General features: G+C 39.9%; 2 protein-coding genes across 7 annotated transcripts; one reads left to right on the top strand and one right to left on the bottom strand.

The window, feature by feature from the left end:
• Positions 1–154: 154 nt before the first annotated feature.
• Positions 155–11385, top strand: rab3il1 (RAB3A interacting protein (rabin3)-like 1). Of its 6 annotated transcripts, none has more exons than XM_044124423.1 (13): positions 155–246; positions 556–773; positions 4868–5051; positions 5186–5281; positions 5515–5592; positions 5702–5938; positions 6129–6239; positions 8558–8686; positions 8782–8894; positions 9104–9127; positions 10071–10170; positions 10268–10334; positions 10424–11385. In XM_044124423.1, the coding sequence occupies exons 1-13, from the start codon at positions 241–243 to the stop codon at positions 10507–10509; spliced, it is 1449 nt and encodes a 482-aa protein (XP_043980358.1). In that variant the 5' UTR covers positions 155–240; the 3' UTR covers positions 10510–11385. The 6 variants fall into 6 exon arrangements, with proteins under 6 accessions (XP_043980358.1, XP_043980359.1, XP_043980361.1 ...); XM_044124424.1 differs by having other exon boundaries at positions 445–773; XM_044124426.1 differs by lacking the exon at positions 6129–6239.
• A 138-nt stretch (positions 11386–11523) lies between these two features.
• epx (eosinophil peroxidase) lies at positions 11524–20745 on the bottom strand. Its single transcript, XM_044124403.1, has 17 exons — positions 20607–20745; positions 20444–20531; positions 20293–20383; positions 20050–20225; positions 19733–19865; positions 18918–19047; positions 18632–18838; positions 17323–17689; positions 17087–17247; positions 16341–16599; positions 16091–16261; positions 15169–15406; positions 14887–15098; positions 14656–14820; positions 13983–14066; positions 13799–13895; positions 11524–13094 (listed from the first exon to the last, which is right to left on the bottom strand). Exons 2-17 carry the CDS (start codon positions 20529–20531, stop codon positions 13037–13039), a joined length of 2637 nt encoding a protein of 878 aa, XP_043980338.1. The 5' UTR covers positions 20607–20745; the 3' UTR covers positions 11524–13036.
• Positions 20746–22424: the final 1679 nt, after the last annotated feature.

The following is a 22424-nucleotide window of genomic DNA, read 5'->3' as shown; positions in this document are numbered from 1 at the left end:
TTGTTTGACTGAAGCGGCTTTGAGCCTTCAGGTGAAAACTATGTTCGACCCCCTCAGCTGGAAGAAATGTGTACAGCTGAGTTGTTACTGGTCAGCAGAGGTTAGTGATTAACCCTTCCTCCCAAACCAGGAGACTCAGATCAGGGCGAAGTGCGGAGAGTTTAGTGAGCTAAACTCACAGGATTAACTAAGCAGAAAAGTGCTGTTTTGCAGATTTTTGTGCTCTGGCAAAAAGAAATCATGCTGGTGAGTATTTACTTTGTACTTTTTAGTTATAAAGCTATTTCAAACATGCAGATTTAGATTATTTTACAAGTGTGGTGCTTAACTTACATCCGATTATCTGAAAGAAAATATATTTCTTTAGCATAACTTGTGAAGAAAAGTCTTTCACTTTGTTATGTGGATCTTAAGGTATTGTTTTTGACTTTCTTCTCTGTCAAGTGCTAAAAAAAACACAGACATCTGGTACATCCAGCTCAATTTCAACAATTTGCCGAAGTAATTCTTCACAAAAGATAATTTGCTGCTTCTCACTTGGACTGGTTGAGAAAGAGAGAGAACCACATGGATGCTTTCGAGGGAATTCACAGCGTCCATATTTCCTCATCTCCACCGACTTCAGCCTCATCCACCCCAGGGTATGAAGTCCTGACAGGTCGGTCCGGAATAGCAGTCTACTCCTCACCAGTTTTCTTTGGGACATCTAAAGTGCCTGCAGTCAAACACCAGTCCAGCAGGGTCACTGCCGAGGAACGCTGTGTTGTTGGACAGTAAGTGTCACTTTCTGAGTAAACAGTGGCAAAAATTCTGCAGAAGGGAACATTTTTTCCTTGCTTAAATACCAAAATTGAAAGTCTATGCTAACATGGCAGTGACAATATTTGATATAGGCAGTGTGGCTTTCTGCCCAGGGTGGCACATCACATGGTGGGCAAAAAAACCCCAAAGGTTATTCAAGTTTATGTTGGTTATTTGGATGACCAGTTAGTGGAAATAAAAATGCCACTAGGTTGGGCAAAATGTAGCACTGTAAAGACATCCTGCTGTACAGCGAGAGAGGTATGTTTTCACATAGCAGGTGGTGGGCGGTGCGCACTGCTAAAACATCTATTATTGTGTTGTTGTTCCACAACAGAGCGAGATCGTGCTGCGTCAAAGTTAATGACGTGTAGAGAGCTGTGCATTGTTGAACAGTCTAGCCCACATTTTAAACCAAAATGACATCACGCCTCAATTCATAAACATCTTTGCTCAGGGAAGAATCAGCCTCAGTATCTCTTGCTTTTTTAGCACAATGGAAAACCGTGGGAATCTTAAGTTTCTGAAATAAAACGTAGGATAGAAAGTGAGTGCCATAAGACGCTATGTCTTTCTGGTTATATGTTAACATGTCTGATAAACTAGACATTGAAATAGATTTTATTTCTACTGAATACTGTTGTGTTGGGCCCCAGAAGGAGATGCTTGCCCGGGGTGCCAACTATAGGATTCCCTCCATTTATTAGCTCAATCCAGCACAAATAGAGTTAGGATTTGAGCCAGTTTATAGCTCTGTAATCCTTGCATGACACTTCTTTCTTTATGTTTGTGGTTCTCACTTCGATATTAAAGTTTAGCATTAAACAATAAATATAGTGGACTTGAAATGTGCTTTAAAACTGCGCCCAAAGTACAGTTTTGTATTGCGATAGTATCTGTGTCTGCTGGGATGAGTCTGACGAGAAACTGGGAGTGGAGTTGCTGTCATGTGACCAGAGAGGAGGGCAGAAGAAGAGGAGAAAGTTGTTTTCTGTCTAAGGAAATTATTATATTATAGGACCTGCTGAACGGCACACTAGGAACGTGTTATAAACCAACTGCTATACTCTTTTTCTTTCCCTTTTTTTGTTTTTGAGTCCTGCTCCTTCACTGCTGCTGCTGTTCTTCTTGTCGACGTCAGCGTCCGCATTCCTCCGCTGTGATTTAAAACGGCTGGGATTAGTTTCAGCGAAACTAGCTACCCTTAGCTCACTTTGTTCCCTCGTTTATTTGTCTAACAACGAAAAGAGTGGAGAGAAAAAAGGAGGAAAGGGGAGGCTGACACGCGTGAGGACACCAGTGGAGGTGTTTATCTGCTGTCTTGGACTCTGACAGGGTAAGGCTGGGCATTAAAGATTAAAGAGTTGGGACTGACAGCTAACTAGCTCAGACTGTTTAAAAACCTTGCTGATCCATCAAACTTGGAATTTAAATATTAATAAAACACGACATTCGAAGGCTGCGAATGCAAAATCAAAGTTTTCCAAGCTATGGTTCGTGGTGGAAAGGATGCCAGATATTAAAGCTAAAACATGTAAAAAAATTTGAAGGGTTTATATATCAATCTAGCCTGTTTCATCTAAAGAATATATTTTTCAAAAATGCTCAAAGATATGTGCATGATGAAATCATGTGTTCAGGTTAAAAATTAAGATGGTTATGGTGCTGTAAACGCTGCAGGTCAGTTCACATTGCCACCAACTGAGGTTCACTTTTTTGCTCTTCCTACTTCAGACCTCCAAGGAAATCATGGTGTTGGTGTATTTTTTTCCTGCACAAATGACAATTGTCATTCTGTAATTAATAAAATTAATAAATCCCCAAATCTTGCACTTAATTTAATTCAGTTATTTTTATAGGGACTTTTTAGATAAACATTATTGCTTCAATTGTAACAAACAAAAGGCTATTTTTTTATTGCAGTCCACTGCATGGAAAAATTGCACGTTATCTGAAAACTTCATATTACACTTTATTCTCGATTTATTTTTGCTCTAAATCCCTATTTAGACCAATTGATTCTTAAAAAATGTGATTATAACCCCAGACTAAAACACGGTAACAATGAGGGATATTTATAGAAGTTATGAAATGCACATTTTATCTTTAAAGGAGTAAATTACAGATGTGTTTTTTTTAATAAATCAATATGGCAAGGTAACAATAAACCAGACTGAGGTGGAAACTACTTACAATTTTTGATTAAAGCATGTGCAAAGGTCTCAAATCTGTTGAGTTTTTGGTAGACATGTGCTCAAAAACATCATCCTACTTTGTCTTTTGTCAATGTTAAAATTCTACTCATCTTCTTACAAATTAAAAAAAAGTTTTACTGGATCAAAACACCAGCAATCAGCCAATGTCATTGACAGAAAAGGGAAAATAAAAAGATTAATTGTATTTTGTGTATGCTTACATTCTCAGTGTGACTATTCAAAACTGCAGCCTGGGATACCAAATCACCTTTTTTCGTTTCTGTTTTTGTATTTGAGGGGACAACAGCTGTAGCATAATCACTGTTCTGAAAATTACTTTTAGGATTTTGATCGTCAAAGCTGGAACAAAGAGTTTCTATTATTCCATCTGTGAGACTGAAGATGCAAACTCACAGATGGTGTGAAATGTGCTCCGAGTGAGTTTTATTTACTGTCACAAGAAGCTGGTAGCCAAATGACAGAAATACAGCTATAGAAAATTGAAAAATACATAAAAATAAATTGTGTTTGTCATTCTAGGGTATGCGTATTTAAACATATCGCTTCAATTATGTAATCACAATGGAGAATGTGTACAACTCTCATTTTGTGTCAGATGTGCACAAATGTCCTAGAATATCTAACTTTTAATGGCGACTAAGTGGCCCAATACAACCTTTTAAAGCTTTTCTATGATCTCTCTTATCATTCTCATTATTGTGCTTGGTGGCGAGATGAACCAGATTTCTCATTTAGTCTTATTTGTCACAGTCCCAATTGCTTTAATCTTTTTAATTGGATCTACAGACGTTTCTTTTCCTGTCCCAATTTTCTGATGATTACATATCTGTTCAAACTGTTCAATTTCAAAAACTGTAAAGCACTAGAACAAGTCAAACTTTCTGAGCTTGATAAAGGCTGGATTTGTCACACTGTGCAATGGAAGATACCAGACTGCACAAACTGTTGCTGGAGCAGCGTCGTGTCATAAAAGACCCATTAGTCCAACAATGAAAGGAAGACAAGTTATGGGTGTTAACGATCTTATTATTAGCGTTGACTCTGAGAAGAGTGAGATGAGGACAAGGAGCAGACGTCTGTCACAGGAGCACTCGCACTCCAAGATTGTATTGTAGGTTGTTTATGGTCAGGAGAATACTTTCACACTGAGTGGCGACATATTAAAGCAAAACCTTGAAATTTTCTGAAAAATTTCCTTCAATCAGAACCTTGAACCTGGGTTGAGTTTTTGTGTTTCTTATATTTTAAAAACTGAGAGAACTGTTTCACATCATTGTTATTTCTCAGGGAAACAGGAAGTCATGGCTTTCTAATTAAATACAGCAGTTTAAAGTATACATCTAAAAACTTCAGCTCTGTGTATTTTTTTATAAACTCCGAGAAGTAATTGTGGCAATAATTTTGTTTAAATAACCCCTCTCTAAATAAATTTGCTCAAAGTTCAGTGTGAGAATATGCTACTGCAATAAAAATGTAATTTATGTTACAGCTGTTTACACATCTTTTTGCCAGATATCCCAGTAAATGTTTTATATTATCTGTTGATGTAAGTAGGTTAGTAAGGGAAAATGTGTTCCTCTTTTTGAGCAGGAACGGTTTCTACAAATTCTTGAACTCCATGGCTGTAAATATAAGAATACCAGGGTTAGTTTTCTGTATTTCAAATAATTTAATGATGCCAAATGTTTGGAGGTTTTGAGGTGGTAAATAAAATTATTTCTGAAACGGCATAACACATTCTCTTTCTGCACAAGTTTATGACATGTACTCAACACAACAACATATGTTTTCTATTCCCCTTTTATGTTAGTATTTTTCTGAAGAGTTTATGATGTTGTGTTTTTTTGCAGGTTGGTAGATCTGGATCCAGAGCCGGTGACCACAGTGGAGGGAGGAAGCCGGGATGGGCCCGTCTCAGGCAGACCGCACGGCGATCTCTGCCGGCTCCGCAGCTCCTCACTGGAAATTAAAGAAAAAGAAATCAGAGAGAAGGGGTCAGAGATCCTCCGGGAGCAGCTAGACGCAGCAAAGATGGTATCGTAACCTACTTAGTGTTTGCACGCGTGGCATCCTGAATATAGTTCAAAATGGGTGGGAAGAAAAAGCTGACCATGCAGATGTTCTTCGCAGTAAAAAGTGTTTCTGTCGTTTGCTTCTTCGCATCTCAGGAACTGAAACTAAAAGACAAGGAGTGCGAACGTCTGTCGCAAGTCAGGAATCAGCTGGAGCAGGAGCTGGAGGAACTGACTGCCAGTCTGTTTGAGGTCAGCAGCGTTCGCCGCTTTCTGCTGAGTGGACTTTAACTCTGCTAGCTGCTGACTGGGAGCCGCGCTGTTAGTTATGGAATGAGCGCAGATGCTTGCGTTTCAGTCTGGATAAATTTATTTCCTTAGTACTTCTCAGGAAAAAAAGGGTCATCAGCATAATTTTTAAAATGCTGGAAAAATTTAGAAATGCATTGTTTTATTTTATTCAAGTGGTGACTTTATTTCAACAGGAAGCCCATAAGATGGTACGTGAAGCTAATGTGAAACAAGCAGGGGCAGAGAAACAACTGAAAGAGGCTCAAGGAAAGGTGTCCCATGTTGTTGTTTATTTCCACATCATAAATAAGGCCTTTTGTCCACTTTACTCTTCTATTTCACACAGTTAATGAATATTTATGTCTGGATTTTGTTCCCCAGATTGATGTTTTGCAAGCGGAGGTGACTGCGCTGAAAACTCTGGTGTTGACGTCCACGCCTTCCTCACCGAACCGGCAGCTGCATCCCCAGCTGCAGTCATCGGGCTCCAGGGGTTCCTACAGGCGCGGTGGGGGCCACATCCGCACCAACAGCGTCGGCGCAGCCTTCCAGACCTCATCTGGAAAACCTGAACCTTCTACTGTTTCCATCCAGTCTGTGGCTACAGAGGAGCGAGAGGTAAGTGGGAGAAACTTTAATTTTTTTTTTTCCCAGAACTTGCACATTCCTTTTTTCCTCTAGCTTAATCTCCTTTTCAGTCAACTCCACCGCATAGAGCTGAGTTCTCTTCTCATTTTCCTTCTGCAGCCACTAACCTCTCCCTGACCTCTTCTTCCTGTCTATCGCTGGTTTTCTCTTCCCTCCTCAGCCTGCTGTTCCTGCTCTCCTCTCTCTGATTCTCTGTCTGCTGCCAGGCCAGTCAATCAGTATAAAAGCTGGTCAGGACCAGAGAGAGGGCATAGGAACTGATGACAAACAGGTAACCTGCTCGTAAGACATTCATTCACTGTACTGTAGTGCACACGTGTCAAACTCAAGGCTCGTGTTCCAAATCTGGTCCGCCATAGCTTTTTATGTGACCCTTTAGATTTTAAACACCAAGCATGCTTAAAAGTTATGTTTTTAATCAAATCAGTGAGGTTTTTTTCCGTTTACTGCAAAATTATATCAATCAGTGCCTCCAGTTTCTTGAGAATTATTGTGGAAATTTACACAAAATAAACAAATCCCCGCACATACATAATTGGGAGTTTATTGCAGATTTTTGTCAAAAATTGTCAAAAATTTTCCTACTTGTACTAAACACTTGCCTCCGCCTTAATTGATGTCAGATTATAGTCCAAGATCTATACGAGTAATAAAGTAAAAAGTCACATTTACTGTCATAAATAAGTGTAAATATTTCCAAATTAATACCACAAACACTTTGATGTTTATTGCAAAAAAATCACAATAAAGTATCACAAAATCCTGGAGGGACTGAAAAGATTAAAACATTATTGAAAAGATGTTCAATAATATTATTTAATTTTAAGAATTCATTGATATTTTAACAGTTTGTGTACAGGTTTTATCAATATATTCTGGCACAGCCGGCCCTTTCAGATCTTGATTTGGCCCAAAACAAAAATGAGTTTGACACCACTGCTGTAGTGTGTCATGTGCTGCGAGTGTAATTTTTCTAGTTACAGGTTTTTAAACGTATCATTAAAAGCTTAAGCCTTAAGGATCACAAAGAGAACACACATGAAACATATTTTGCTATGAAATATAAAAATTGTTATCAGAACCTTTAAATAATGACTGGCTGAACATCTTACAGTTACATTACTATATCAATCGCCTGTTTTTTTTTTGTCAGCGAAAGCTCAATACAAGCTTCATAGAGATCTGTGACATCAATGACTAAAAACGAGACGCAAATATTAGAAAAAAGGCGCAGATGTAATGTTAGTGGTGTGGAAAGCAATGTGGAAAAATACCTACTAAGGCTGAGTGCTATTGAGCAATAGTCAGAAGGTCATATGATGCTAGTGAAGGATCTCATGATTCAAGAGGAGACACGCTTCTGGATTGTCCATCCTTCCATTTTCTAACATCCTTGTCCCTAATGGGGTCTGGAGGTGCAGGTGCCAATCTCCAGCTAACTTTCCGGGCGAGAGGTGGGGGTCACCCTGGACAGGTCGCCAGTCTGTCGCAGAGCAACACAGACAGGACAAACAACCATGCACACACACACACACACACCCACACATACACACACACACCTGAGGAGAATTTAGAGAATTTACAGTCATGTTTTTGGACTGTGGGAGGAAGTCGGAGTACCCGGAGAGAACCCACGCATGCACAGGGACAACATGCAAACAACGTGCAGGAAGACCCTGGATGCACAGTAGATTTGTGTAGACCACACCATGAGCTTAAACTCACCTGGTTTATCTGCCCGCCCCTAAAAAAAATTACTTGTACATAAAAAGAAGTATGTTGGGATGTTCACTGTTGGTGGTACAGATGCATTAAGTAAAGTGGATGAAATAATGAAGTTATTGGAAATAATTTCTAAATCTTCACCAACTTCTCATAAAATAAAAAGCCAGATGTGGTTGTTCTTGAACCTGATATTTTCTTTCCCTGAAGGAGACTGTATCAGTCTGTGGTTTTAACAAGTTAATTATCCCAGATTAAAACTTATTAATTATCTTTTAAGCTGTTACTGCGATGTAACTGAGAACTACCAGAACCCTGAGTCCTTCCAACACTTTGCCATTATTTTGTGATCTTTTTCCTTTTTTTGCAATCAAAATCTCTGATTTTGTGATGCTACTATAGAAATATTTGCAAGAAATTTTTGCTATATTTTTCCCCTCTCCAAGCCCCTTCCAAAATCTACATATGAAAAAATTTGAAAATCGATTGGACACAAACATTTTTATTTTTCAAAGAACTGAAATTGCTCAATTTTTGCTACTACCCATATCGATCACTGACTAAGGGTTGACATCACGTCAGAAATACTGCCACCCACAGGTGGGAGTTGGCACTCACTTAAACCCAAAGTTTTTGTGTGGAAAATTTGCAATAAATTCACAATTATGCCTCAGCACAAAAAAGTGTTTTTTTTATTATCTTGCCATGCAAATATTCTTTTAAACATAAAATTATCTCTTTTTTCATGTAAACCTTTTCTATCTCATAGTAACTTGCCAGTTAAAGGTGGTTAATGTAAGTTGCCCCTTCATGACTCAGCAGTCAGTTCACTGACTGTGTTGGTGATTGTTTGGTTTCTCTCTACAGATGGACTCAGTTCTGTTTGCAGAGTTTTTGTTGTGGAGGGAACGTCCGAGTCTGGACCGATCCTCCGCCTTCCTGAGTCGAGTTTACCGCGAAGACATCGGGCCGTGTCTCTCCTTCACAAGATCAGAGGTCAGAGCCTCACTGCCTCCTTTACAGAAGCCAAATCTTGCTCCTCTCATGAATACGTGCATGTGTGTTGATATTTAACTGCCTGTTTTCCACAGCTGTCCCAGCTGGTCCAGAGAGCAGTGGAAAACAACTCCCTGACCATCGAACCTGTGGCCATGTCAGCTTTACCGCTGGTGAAAGCATCGGCTTTAGAGTGTGGAGGTCCTAAGTGAGTTTGCGTGTTTGTAGCGACTGCCGTTCTGTCCTCCGTTTCACTACCGGGTGGTCAAATCATTATCACTGTTTTTGGTTTGGGCTCATTCACTGATGATTTCTGATCCTATAGCTGTAAGTTTTTCCACTCTGTTATCAGTGAGCGGTTGGATCCGTGGGCACACTAATAGTCACTGTCTCATCTATAATCTTTGTCTTTTCCAGTGGATTTAGGGCTTCAGTAGAGACGTAAGTCATCTCAGGAATCAGTCACTTATTATTTGCACTAACTTGTGTTTTTGTCTTCTCGTCCAGATTTAAGTGTCCATTCTTTAAACTCTGCATGTCTTTGCAATCTACAACCATTTCCTTATCTTTCTGACTAACTCTTAGATTTTATTGCTATTGTTTTCATGAATGTCTTTTAAAATAACACATCTCTGTTCAGAAGAAGCATTTTGACTGTTTTAGCTTTTTCACACTTTGTCATTTTACAACCAAGCTTCATTGTATTACATTGGGATTGTATGCGACACACCAGCACAAAGCAAAAGTGAAGAAAAAAATTCAACCAAATTTTTCTAAATTTGAAAAGCGTGGTTTGGATTTGTATTCAATCCTTTTACGCTCACAGCTTTAAATACAATTTAATTATATTAAATACAACTGTTCAGTTAAGAAGAAAGAGGTTTGTTCAAGAACATTATTGAACAAACGGCAACCCATAAATATGTGGCAATATTTATAGCAGATTTAGATTATAAAACAATATCCCGAGCTTTAAGCACCTCATTCAGGCCAAGATTACCATGAAAACTCTGCAGAGTAACTACGTGTGTGAATTTGACAACAAGACATCAGTAGTATGTGCCACAAACCTGCCCTTTGTGAAACAGTGGGGGGAGGAGAAACACTGTTGAAAGAACAACATAAGAAGTTTCATTTAATGTTTGCCAATAGCCATGCAGCTATAAGGCAACCAGAAATTGTGAAAACTTTTTTTTTTTTCTGCCACCTCACAATTATGCTCCACTTTGTTTGGACTGTCTCGTAAAATCCCACTAATTCTTCAATTTGTGGTTTTCAAAGTGTCAAAATGGTCAAAAAGTGCAGAGTTTGACACTCTATTAAATACTGACTGTAGACGTTGTTGGAGCTGAAATGTCTTAACAGCTGATTTTTCTGCTTATAGAAAATGTGCTTTGAGCGGCTTGTCACGAGTCTGCCAACATCGCATCAAGCTGGGAGACAAGGGGAGCTACTATTACATCTCTCCATCAAGCCGAGCTCGGGTAACCGCTGCGAGTTATTTTTGAAACTAAATTAGAAATTGTTCTGTTGCTGCTGTGGAGAGCTACAGAGTTTAAATACTTCTTCTCATCTTTCCAGATCACGGCTGTGTGTAATTTTTTCACGTATATCCGGTACATCCTGCAGGGCTTAGTGAGACAAAATGGTAAGTTAACATACCGGTAAGCATCTGTTTTGTAGCTTTGTTTTGCTAACTTTGATCTCGTCTGATGGCATTTTTCCATCACCTTTCAGAGGAGCAGATATTCTGGGAGGTGATGCGACTTCGCAGAGAGATGGCTGTTGCTAAGCTGGGCTTCTACCTTACGGACCAGGGCTAAATGACTTCCCAGCCAGACTGAGTCACAAGTCTGGGAGTTGGAGAAGTCTAATTTCAGTTCATGACCAGATTGTACATCATTAGTGAAGGGAAGCAGGAAATGTGCTACATTTTGGGAATGTGATGAGAAAATCAAACCACCTGCTGGATTACGACCTGAAAATAATTATGGGATTATTGCTGTGGCATTCCCCCTGTGATCGCCACTTATGGGCTCCATTAGGGAACGGGAAGGATATTATCTTCTAAAGAAATGTTCTCCAGAACTTCTTATTGGAGCTCAATAGATGTATTGTTACAGGGTAACCCAACACAACAGAACCACTCCATGGAGTTTTTCTCTTACTTGTAAAATTCAGCAACATTTGTTTCTCACAGAAATATAAAGCTCAACTCCTGCCTGCATTCAGGTGACATACAATTCCTACGTCTTCACAGTCTCTCATGTGTGCATGCACTTCCTGCTCTGCATGATAATAACATCATAAACTAGTCACCTTCAGCCTCTTGCAGCTCCATGTGATTCTTTCATTTAATCAGATGTATTCTCATTAATCACACCTTTACTCTCAGCAGTCACAGCTTTACATTGTACAGAAGATAAGAGCTTTATTATAGTCCATTACAATGCTTCAAATGTACATTTGCACTCTTCAATGAACAGTACTATAAACAAGCCATAAATTACATAGCCATATTAGACAATGATTTACCTCAGTGTAAATTTCTTATAGCAGCCCACTTTTGTTTTGAACAAAACATGATGGATTTAGTGTGCAATATTTGCTTCTTAGCCAAATTATTGTTTTTTGTAAGTCAATGTAATGATGGAAACACTCCAATAAACATAAAGCACTGTTGCTTAAATGTGTGTTAATGACAGAGTTGTTTATTTCACTCTTAATTGCAACACTTGGAACGGGTCACTGGTTTCCTTTCAGGTTCATTTGTAAGAACTGCCTGTCAGAGCAGGCCAGAGGTATAAGCAAACTAAGTGATACGCTGTGGGAAAATATGGACTTGTTAATGTAACTTTATTCCACATCTTTCCCTTCTGCCTTTTGTTGGATCCTTGTTCCCTTTCTCCTTTTTTATGCTCTTTATTCTTTTATTTGTGTCTTTATGTCTTACCTTCCTTCCTTTTGCCCGACCGTCCTGCACCTTTCAATTGTTTTGTTCTAGTTCTGTTTATTTTCTACCTCCACTTCTTTCTTGTGTCCTTCCTCCCTGTTTGCTTCTTAGATATTTTCATTAGACGCTAAAGCCGTAGAAACATTTACCATAAATTTACAGGAAACCTGTAGTATTTTATGTTTTGAGGTAAGTGCAAATGACTTGCCTCAAGCTCTGGAAATCTTCAGAAAAGTCTAGAATTTTGGCCTGAAAATTTTTCAAAACTATAAACTTTCTCACTAATACTAACTATGCATGTACTGTGAACATACAAAGGAAAAATGTCTGTTCTGGGTCACACTTGATTCACAGTGTAACATAGAGTCTCGATAAGTAATTGCCATTTCACCTCTTTAAGCACAGCGACTTAATCTTCACCCCACCTTAATTACTTCACCCACAAGGAGTGTTTAAATATTGCATCATCGAAACATTAAGGTGCAGTTTCACGTCAACAGCTTGTCAAGGAGAGTAAAACGTAAAAAGTAGCCATCCAAGAATGCTCACGTACCGAGTAACATCTAATTCATGATGTTAAATATGTAAAGTTTTGAGCAAATTCTGGTATTTAGATGTAAAAATTTGATACAAATAAACACTTTTCAGAGTAGTTTCTCTATGTAACATTAATACTTCCAGAAGGTAAAAAAAAGTTCTTCTGGTGACAATATATGGTGCTTACTATATATTTACTTGACCTCAAAAAGTGACAACCTGTTCAGTAGATAAAAATAACAGAATATCATAGCATGAGTAGAAACAAGAGGCACTAGTTAGTATCTGTCTGATAGTTTGATTATAGCTTTTCCTTTGTCCAAGGTTCTATTGGTTTAATAAATAATGCAAAATGACATGTAAAGTGGTGAATTGGTTGGCTCATTTGTCAACTATAAAAAAAATCTTGACTGGACAGCATGCAGGCAATCAAGCGTGGACAATACGGCAGACATGTTTGTGTTGCCATGAGGTCTCAGGCTGCCTCTTCTCCGGTCACCCTGACAGGAAAACATTCTGGCCCGCGGTTTCCCAACAGGTTTGTAAGCGGTAAGCAGGCTCAGTCACACTAAGACTAGGAAATCTGTTTTTGGAGCAATCGTTCCTGTAAGATTTCCAGTTTCCGGATTAAAACTGCTTCTGTTTTCATGACTTGTTTACACAAACCGCCGGAGACGAGTACGAGTAGTTTGACCCGGGGATTTATGAATGGACGCTGTCGTAACATGGGGACAAAACGTGACATCACATGTGGGGAGGGGCTTACAATCAAGCGACAACTTAGTGGAAACATTATTTATAAAAGGGACAACATTTACCATCGGAATAGTCAGATTAATATGAAAACAGAATAAAAGGGGTCAACTCTTCTCCTGCCTACATTCAGCGGAGATCAACTCTTCAGACTTTGGGAAATATCTGCAAGAAACAAATTAATAAACATTAAATCAGAAGTGTTCACAATATTTTAAACTGTATTTTATTAACTCATTTTATTGCGCTTTGATGCCACAGACCAAAGTAGCACGCACTTGTGAAGCAGAAATTTTTTTTACTTCAAATACAGCTATAGTGTTTTGGGGAGTTCTGTCTGCTTTGCACATTCAGAGAGTCATTTTTGCCTATTCTGTTTAGCAAATAAAAAAAATGTTCAGCCAAACTTGATGGAGAGTAACTAAAGATTATTCTCAACTGGATTTAGGTCTAAACTTTGACATTTTAAGCTAGCAGGTTTTCTTCCAGGATCTTTTTAATAGTGCCATCCATCTCTATTTGGCTCTAACATGGTTCCCTGGTGGAAAAAACAACAACCCTGCAGCACATTATTTACTACAACAAGACTAAAGTGTGTTCAGGTTGATGCAGAGATGTAGCTATACAGGTGGATTGTATATTTTAGTAGGTGATTTCTCAGGGAAGTTCATTTTGCTACAAATCCTGCAGATGTAACGGAGTAAAGCCCAACACATCCCTCACCTTTCAAATTAAAACCATGCATCCTGTTCCACCCACTTCACATCCGTTCACTATTTTTTGTTGATCTAGTAATTTGTTGTAAAAAATATTTGAAAACCTTTGCGAGAAAAACTATGTGAGATCTTTTCCAACTTTTGCTAGCTCACCTTCGATAACAGATCAGGAGCAGCACCAGGCCGGCTGCACCAACCATCACCACTATCACTGCAGCCACGATGGAGACAGCAGACAGCGGGGAGGGCTCTGCATCACAACAGTTTGGGATTAGAACAGACGCATGTTCCTAATATGTGCAGTACTGTGTCCATGCTTTCATTGTTCTGAACTGACCTGAGCAAATGAAGGAACCTGCCGTGTTAAAGCATTCCAGATGTTGTGGACAAGAAGAAATCAGATCCTCACACTCATTAATATCTACACGAAAAAAATTAAATTAAAAGATTAACCGTGTAATAGATGAACACTTTTACTTTTTATATTTTACGACATATATATTGCATTGTATCAAAACAAAATTATACAGCGACAGTTTGCATCATACAAACTGTCATTGTCATTAGTATTTTGATACTAATCAAAATTTCTTTCAGTATATTCAAATCTTAATGAAGCTGTATATGTAGTTCAGTTTTTATTTTAGTATTTAAAGTTATGAATTAAACCTGCCTACAGAGTGTATTGTAACAGATAGAAATTACTGTTACGTTTTCTCTGTAAAACAATCAATGACATTCAATTTATTTTGCTTTTTGACACTATTATTATGTTACATTTTATTCCATGTAACCATTTCAAAAATGGACTTTGTATACATAAAATTCTGCTTCTTAAAAATAAAATTTCTACTTTCTGCCTGTAGTACTTTAATCCTCCATCTGAGGGCGTAATCTAACGACAGAATCAGACACAGCAGGGCTTTGAGGAAAGTATCAACTTTGTTAAAGAGGCCTCACAAATATTCTTATCGTGTTATATGAACCATTTGCAGAAATGTTTCTTCTACCTTGACACATTGGAGGCGGGGAGCTCCACTTCTGGCTCTCTGCATCACAGCTGATGGATGCAGAGCCCAGCAGCCTGAATCCAACCTGACACTGATAAAGGATGGTGAAGTTGCAGAGCAGAGAGTAGCCAGAGTGAATCCTGGGTATCGGGCCACAGACGGGATCTGGAGGAGACAGTTTTCATAACAAGAAACATAAAAATGCAGATTTTCTTTTTCCCACTTCCTCACCTGTGTGAGGCTCTTTCCAGGGGCCGAGGTCCAGATGGGGGATGAGTGGGTGGGAACAGGCCAGCATGTCTTCAGGACTCTCGGTGCGTGAAAACGGGTCCACAGGGACACGGCTGATGTGGCTGTTGTCACAAATGATGCGGGACAGGGAGACGTTGTGCAGGTGTCTCCTCTGGGTTCTGGTGAAAACTCCATTTCTCTCCCACCAGAACCTGGATGGACAAAAACAGATTAAACTCTCCACTTTTCTGTATAATCACTCTAAGCTCTTTTGAGTCCTACCTGTCCCCGTCTCTCAGTGCTCTGAACTGTATGGTCAGGAGGCAGGACAGGAGCGGTCCCACTCGTCCTCCGGGCAGAGCCGGCTCAGATATGGCCCCGACCCACACGTCGATGTTGTGTGGGGTTCCATATAAAAGCTCCAATTTACGAGCCAAAGTGAGGTTCCCCAAAATTTCGGCCAGATCTGACATCGTGTTGGGAACAGAAAGATTACAGAACTGGCGCCATGAGCTGTACCCTGATGGATGAGAAGAGCATAAGATGAGAATAATAAGTTTCAAACACAAAATAGACACAGGATTTGTGGATACCTAATGAACTTTTCCCACAAAATTAAAATTAGGGATGCACGATATTCGATTTTTTTGTCAATATCCAATTTGCTGATATACTAAAATTCATTTGACCGATAACATACAATACCGCTATTTTTTCCCTATACCTTCGTATTGAAAATATATGGCTTTCTCTACTGTGGAATTAAAATATTACATTACAAAAAAGAACGCTGAAAATGATGTAACACATTCAACTTGCATTATGTTTAATGTCAAATTTATTCATGACATTTGTTCTCTCTAAGACAATGGCAACGCTCAAAGAGTGTAAATTTGATGTTCTGTGCTGCAGGCATCATTTTTACTGGTTTGTCATATAAAAACAACAACTTTTAAATCAGTGAGCTATTTTAACAGAATGTCTGATATTAAATTTTACAGCTTGCATCGGCCGATACAGATACCATGCTGATAATATCGTGCATCCCTGCATATTTCCAAGTGAGGATATAGTTATATATATAGTTATCTTCTTTACTTAGCAGTTTAAATGTTGTCTAAACTTTTGCTTGCTTAATGTTGGTCTAAAAGTAATGCGATAAAGAAGCCGTGCTCTGTGTCTCTGAGGGGAGGAAGCTGTTTACCAGGCAGGCCGTGGTCCCGGCCCCTCTGCAGGTTCAGGGCCCCAAGGTCCAGAGGCATCCCCCCCTGTGCCTGAAACAGCCTTTCTGTGAGTTCCTCCACCATCATCTGACCTGCAGTCTGCAGCTTGGCGGGAGACAGCAGCATGCCTCGCAGCACTGGGTCGATACCACCTAAACAATAACAACAGGAGAGAATGAAATACAAACACTACAACTTCACTAAAATGGTTTCAGACAGGACCTTGTTTACCTTCCTGTATGACCCTCCAGGAAGCAAACAGTGAGTGATGCAGAGGCAGAGGGGGATACTCGGGGTTAAAGGTGTAATCTGGACCCAGACGATTCACTACTGGCTGAACAGTTACGTGAGCAAAACGGAACGCCGCCGTAGCAAACGTGTTGGCAATGCTTGGGTCAACGTCTGGATCATACCTCTGGTAGCGGGGCATCAGTTGGGACATGGCGCTCTGACCAAGTACCAGTGGTAGGTAGTGCTCCCAGGTTAGGATCTGGAAGAAGGAAACGGGAAACCGGCTTGGAGCGATTCGAATGTGGATGAACCAGGTTTTAAAGGGAAGTATTATGTATTTTTCCAGGCACTTGGCACCATTTTTATAGCACAATCTAACTATGTTGGCTTCATACTGTATATATATGAAACATAACTTAAAAAAAAAAAATGACTTTCTAATTTGATGCTTTGAAATTGGTATCTTAAATATGATTGGCATCATCATTTATTTGTGACTCAGTGAACAATATTATGTGCCTTGTTTATTTCTTTTTATCTTATTTCTTTCAATATTTTTATTATCTTGTTTGTTTTATCTTTTTACTAGTAATCTTGTTATGTGTCTGGATTAAAGATATGATCCGAACACTTTTTTAAAGGTAACATTTGTGACTCTAAGTGAGTTCTATTTAGTTGAACTGAATGTTTGTTTGGATGTAAACTAGTGTGCAGACGCCCAGTTCAGGTGAACCTGCTGCAGACACCTGGTGGATGGCTCCGATGATCTTCCTCGCTTCCTGATAGAGGGTCTCGGGACTCCAGTGAGGGTTAAGCTGATGCAGCTCCTTCACCAGCCGGTTGTGCTCTCTCAGAAAGAGTGTGTGCAGCACAATCAGTCCCAGATGTTCATTGACTCTTGAATCTCCTGGAAAATATATTTAAAAAAATGTTTTACCTGCACGCAAGTCTGCAGAATAATTCACAACATTCACTTGCTTACCGGCCTGAAAGCATGAAGTGGTGTTCTCCCTGAGTGCCGATCTGCTCGACGCCCCCTCAGTGGAGGAGTTACGGGGACCGCAGGGGTCCAGGTGAGCCTGCACCCGGGACAGGAACGGCATGTACGGCAACTCCTCATCCCAGTACCGGGAGTTGAGGGCCATGGAGCCCAGAGGAGACGAGTGGTTCCTGAGAGCAGAGGCCAAGCCGGGGGAGCTGCCGTACACCATGCTGGCATCTACGAAGGAGGTGATGGCGTTGAGCTGCTCCCGCTGGCGAGGAGGCAGGACTCCGTTATCACAGCTGGGAGCAGAACGGAAGAAAGGCATACAGCTCTGGACGCCGCTGCGAGGATCGGATAGCGGAATCTGAGAGGGAAATTATAACTTTTAATGCTGCAGAGGAATCTGTTCCATGTTAATTCACTTCTAACCATAATAAGTATAAAAGCCATCTAAACTGTAGAACAGCAGTATGATCAATGTCTGATGAAAAAAAACAACTACATTTATTCTTTGACTGTATTAGATGAGTTTACTTGATATACACAACAAATTGTCTTTGCCTCATGTGAAATAAATAGCCTTGCCAAGTATGCAGTATTTTTTTCTCACATTTTATCACAGAAAAACTTTTATATATTTCATTGGGATTTTGTGACAGACACATCTAGATACTCAAATCCACTTCTATTCTTCTTTGCAAACTAACTCATGTTCTGTCAGTTTAGTTTTCACAGTTATGGATGTAGCTGGACTTCCCTGACCAATCCGCTCTGCTTATTGGATTGGAAAGCCAATCCAATCCAAACCTCTGAGGCGTTTGCACAACAGAGGGATTACACACAAAACGACTGTTCTTCAAGTGACTTCTGGTGCCACTGGATTTTGTTTAGGGGTATCAGAGTAAAGGAGGCTGAATGAAAATTCACATCCTACATTTCAGATATTTTACAGCTTGGTAATCAAGGATCACTTTCTTTCCGCTTAGGAGTAATGCTCTACTTTTGTGGTGGCTCTTTGAACCTTCCACCTTGGCTCATAATAATTTTGCGAAAGAAAAAGTGCAGAACAAACAAAATTTTTAAAGTATAGATAATAACAAATGCAAGTTTTAGCAGTTTTCTTTCTGTTTTTCATATGTAATAAATGCAACATTGAATTTCCACAACAGCACAAGTCTCAGTAATACTTTTTGTCATCATTACATTGTAAACTAATTCAAAACGTTTAGTGAACATACTCTAAAACTTCACATAATGTATCATATTAGAATTTGTGAAACAAGTGAGAAGAGGGAGTGAAGTGCACCTGAATGGGGAAGCAGGGCGAGTCCCGGCTGCAGCTGCGGGTGCAGTCGGCGCCCGTCTTGAAGACGGATGTGCTGGGACTCTGAGGGGTCAGCACCATGTCGTGGTCTATCCACTGACCCCAGTCCACCAGCAGGTGGGACAGAGTGGAGTCCATAGAGATTTTATCGTTGTGAGTAAACAGCACTTCCTGCGACACGAGCCTTACCTGGATGATAAAAAGATGGAGATTGATGGAGTTGGAGGCAAACAGAGCGGGGCACCGTGAGCTACAGTGGGGCCCTTACAGGAGGCAGGCTGACGTTATGGTAGGTGTGTTCAGGGTCCCAGCCTCTGGGCGTCCCCCACACATCCTCATATTCCGGAGGCAGCCAGCGGGAATATGGGATGTTTGCGGCGCCCCATCTTGGATGTTGTCTGAACGGGAAACACAACAAACATAATTTATTTGGATTTTATGTAACAGACCAGCGTAAAAATACTGCTAAATTCATCATCTGGAAATGGAAAGAGAATTGCACAACTGCAAATATACCAAGACAGCTCTACCTACTGAAACTGAGCAAAAAGACAAGGGGTGTGTCAATTCGGAAACTACCAAGAATGCTGGAAAAGCTGCAGAGCCACAGCTCACTTGGGAGATTCTTCTGACACTCAAAAAATTTGATCTACAAAGTGGCGACAGTATCATGAAATGGAGATGTTTTTCTTCAGCACTGACAAGAAAGCAGGTCAAAGGAAACATGGATGAAGCTAAATACAGGCCAAAGCTGCAACAAACCCTGTTAGAGGCTGAGGCAGGGGCTCATCTGCTCTAATAAACAGCCTGAGCTGCAATAAATCAGTTTTTGATATTAATGTGTTGGGTTTAGATTGAGCTGCTTTGCAAAGAGGAATTAAAAAAATTCTCAGTATAAAAGTGGATTAAAAGAATTAATTTTTTTTTCCACTTCACAATTATGCACTACTTTCTGTAATTGTAAATGTTATCACATAAAATCCAAATAAAGAATCTCGAAGTTTGTAGTTTTAACATGTTAAAATGTAAATAAAAGGTTAAAGGTGCATGAATAATTTTGCGTATCAGTGACTTCACTCTCACCTGTTGTTGCATTCACCTGTGATGGACCTGTAGCGCTCAGACATGCAGTCTGTCTGACAGCTGAGGGTGTGCAGCTCAGCTGAGCAACCGCTCATCTGCAGCAGATTCTCCACGTCTCCTTCACTCAAAAGCTCTAAGAAATAAATGCAAACAACATTTTGTGAAAACTAAAATTTCCCTCAACTTCCATTTAGATCTGAGTTACAATAAAATGCCCAACTGTTAAACAGTAAATGCTACACATGGTCATTTACTACATAATCCTGGATAATCTGAGCTGCAGGTTCTGATGCTTTGATTTGAAATAGGTTTGGTACCATACGGCTTGGGCTGCATCATCGTGTTGGTGTAGACCATCTCTCGGATCAGCTCCACTGTGTTGTCCAGCAGCTCAGCAGCTCGGATGTGAGTCCGGGTTCTGGTTTCAATCTGTTTAAACTGGGCCAGTAGGTCACTGGGTTTGAGGGCACCTTCAGTATAAGACTTCTTCACCCTGAAAACGTGATTTTTCCAATGAGACCTTTTCAGATTTATCTTAACCCATAATCAAGAGGTTTTACCTCTCAGATGTGTGGGCATAAGCAGCATCAGTCAGCTCAATGGCTCTCTGAAGAGCCTGATGGATGGATGCTGAACCCAAATATGCAGTTTCTGAGAACAAATGTGCAGTCAGCGCAGCTCTTTCTAGAAATAATCAATTAAAACTCCTACCTGAGCTGTTGCGAAATGGTGTACTCATCACAGCGTGCTCCGGAAAGGCGAGCAGGACAAAAGCAAGTCCAATTAGAGATGCTGACATCTGAAATGAGACGTGGGTGACTCAAGCAAACTGCACGAGGCTGTTAGATAAAAAACAGTAAAGAGAGAAACTCACTGTGGGCGTTCTGTAAATGGTCAAATCTCAACAACGCTTGGAAAATGAGTTGTTATCACAGCAGTCCTCACTCTTATTCGATCTGGGAGGCAGCGGGTGTTATAGTGTCGCGGATACACAGCCAGCAGAGATCACAGGTATGTGCAGAATCCCCTTATCGCTGCTTCTGGTGACAGCGAGGCAACATCAAACGCCGGGCTCCCTACCTCCACCCAAAAACCTTTCAAATCCGTCTTCTGGCCCATGATGAAAACCTTCTGTCAAACTAGCATTTCCAGTAAATTCCTGAACTGTACATTTCCCTCATAACAATATAGAGAGCAACACTGAGGTATCCAGAGTTTTTATGGTTTAATTAAATTTAGAGTAAAACAGTGTTTCACTGACAGAGTGCCCTACAAAAGCCTGAACAACCCTGGAGCTTTTCCAAATTACTTTACATCCAAAGACTTCAATGGATTTTGATGGGATTGTGTATTTTAGACTGCAGGTCTGAAACATTTACAATCAAAGGAACCATTTTCACCCATTGAAATAAAACTAACTTAGAGCCACATGGTCTTTTGGAAAAAGATAATGGTAAAAATATATATACAGTACAGACCAAAAGTTTGGACACACCTTCTAATTGAGTTCAATTAGAAGGTGTGTCCAAACTTTTGGTCTGTACTGTACATGTTGTTGAAGGTCAATAATCAGTTTAAGTACATTTTGTGGTTGTGTTGGATAAGGGTAAAGCAAAGGGATGGGGATTGAAAGTTGTTGTAACTTTGATTTTTGCAGCCTACAGCTTTTGGCGTTTGGTTGTTTGAGACCTCAGGTACATTTTCCACCTGGACATTTTCTTGAGTTTGATTGTCAGAGGCCTCAGTTAACTTCTCCACCTGGATGTTGTCTGGTTCAGACAGTTAGACATTGATTTGCTTACTTCTTGTCCTTACATGTTAATGGCTCTTTCTCTCCTAGCTCATCCGCTGTCTCCTGTGTTTTAGAGATGGATTCATTTTCAGTGACCAGTTGAGGAGTAGAGATAACATTTTTCTTGATAAAGGCCTCCTTTCCCAAGGAGTCACCTTGTTTTTCCAGCACAGAACTATCACGTTTTTCATCCAAACTTTCAGTGGATGATTCTGAAGTCATGCAAATAGATGTTGCGGGGAAACTTTTTTCTGGAAAGCACTGAATTGGTCATTTCTCTTCTGGTTGAACCACTGTCTCCTGTGTTTTAGAGGTGGATTCTTTTACAGTGACCAGTGACGCATCTTGCATTTTAGTATTCAGTATTGATTATGACATGTATAAACCTTGAGATATTTTATCACCTAGTCCTGCCTTAAACTTCTCCACAACGTTCTCTCTCCATCTGCTGTTTCTTAGTTTTCCATGATATTTGTTCAACAATATATTCTAACAAACTTCTCAAGTCACCATAACTTTACATGGGGGTCAGAGTAAACAACTGCACACAGCACATTTGAAAACTATGTAACCATTTCTTTCCTCTACACATTTATCACAAAAAAATCCCAATAAATCAAGGGAGAAATTAAATGTACTGTTGCAAAATGTCAGAGCATATTTTTTGAGGGTCTCTGTATGTTTAGTACAATGGTGTTTGTGTTGTTCCTAGAGTTAATCTCATCATCCCTGTGTCAATGACTCAGACAGGTGGACGGGCGGGAAGATGAGGGAGGCGGGGATTCTGGGAAATAATGAGGAAGCTAAACATGACATTAAAAAAATAGGAGGGAAAATCCGTAACGATATCAGTTAATTACAGTGGGAGTCTTCACTCAGCGATTTTGCCCATTTAGAGCC

The sequence above is a fragment of the Gambusia affinis genome, linkage group LG08 (genome assembly GCF_019740435.1).
Source record: "Gambusia affinis linkage group LG08, SWU_Gaff_1.0, whole genome shotgun sequence".
In the NCBI taxonomy this organism is placed as follows: domain Eukaryota; kingdom Metazoa; phylum Chordata; class Actinopteri; order Cyprinodontiformes; family Poeciliidae; genus Gambusia; species Gambusia affinis.
Note: the sequence above shows the minus strand (reverse complement) of the source record. Positions and strands in the feature narration are given on the sequence as shown.

Bases quoted from the DNA above. Each gene is read 5' to 3' on its own strand.
- rab3il1 (XM_044124423.1), top strand. The intron at 5,052-5,185 runs GTATCGTAACCT...TTCGCATCTCAG, and splicing joins AGCTAGACGCAGCAAAGATG to GAACTGAAACTAAAAGACAA. The intron at 9,128-10,070 runs GTAAGTCATCTC...TTCTGCTTATAG, and splicing joins TTTAGGGCTTCAGTAGAGAC to AAAATGTGCTTTGAGCGGCT.
- epx (XM_044124403.1), bottom strand. From the start codon at position 20,531: ATGTCAGCATCTCTAATTGGACTTGCTTTTGTCCTGCTCGCCTTTCCG. The intron at 19,048-19,732 runs GTGAGAGTGAAG...TTTCCCGTTCAG, and splicing joins ACAGGTGAATGCAACAACAG to ACAACATCCAAGATGGGGCG. The intron at 17,690-18,631 runs GTGCACTTCACT...TTTCCCTCTCAG, and splicing joins CGCCCTGCTTCCCCATTCAG to ATTCCGCTATCCGATCCTCG.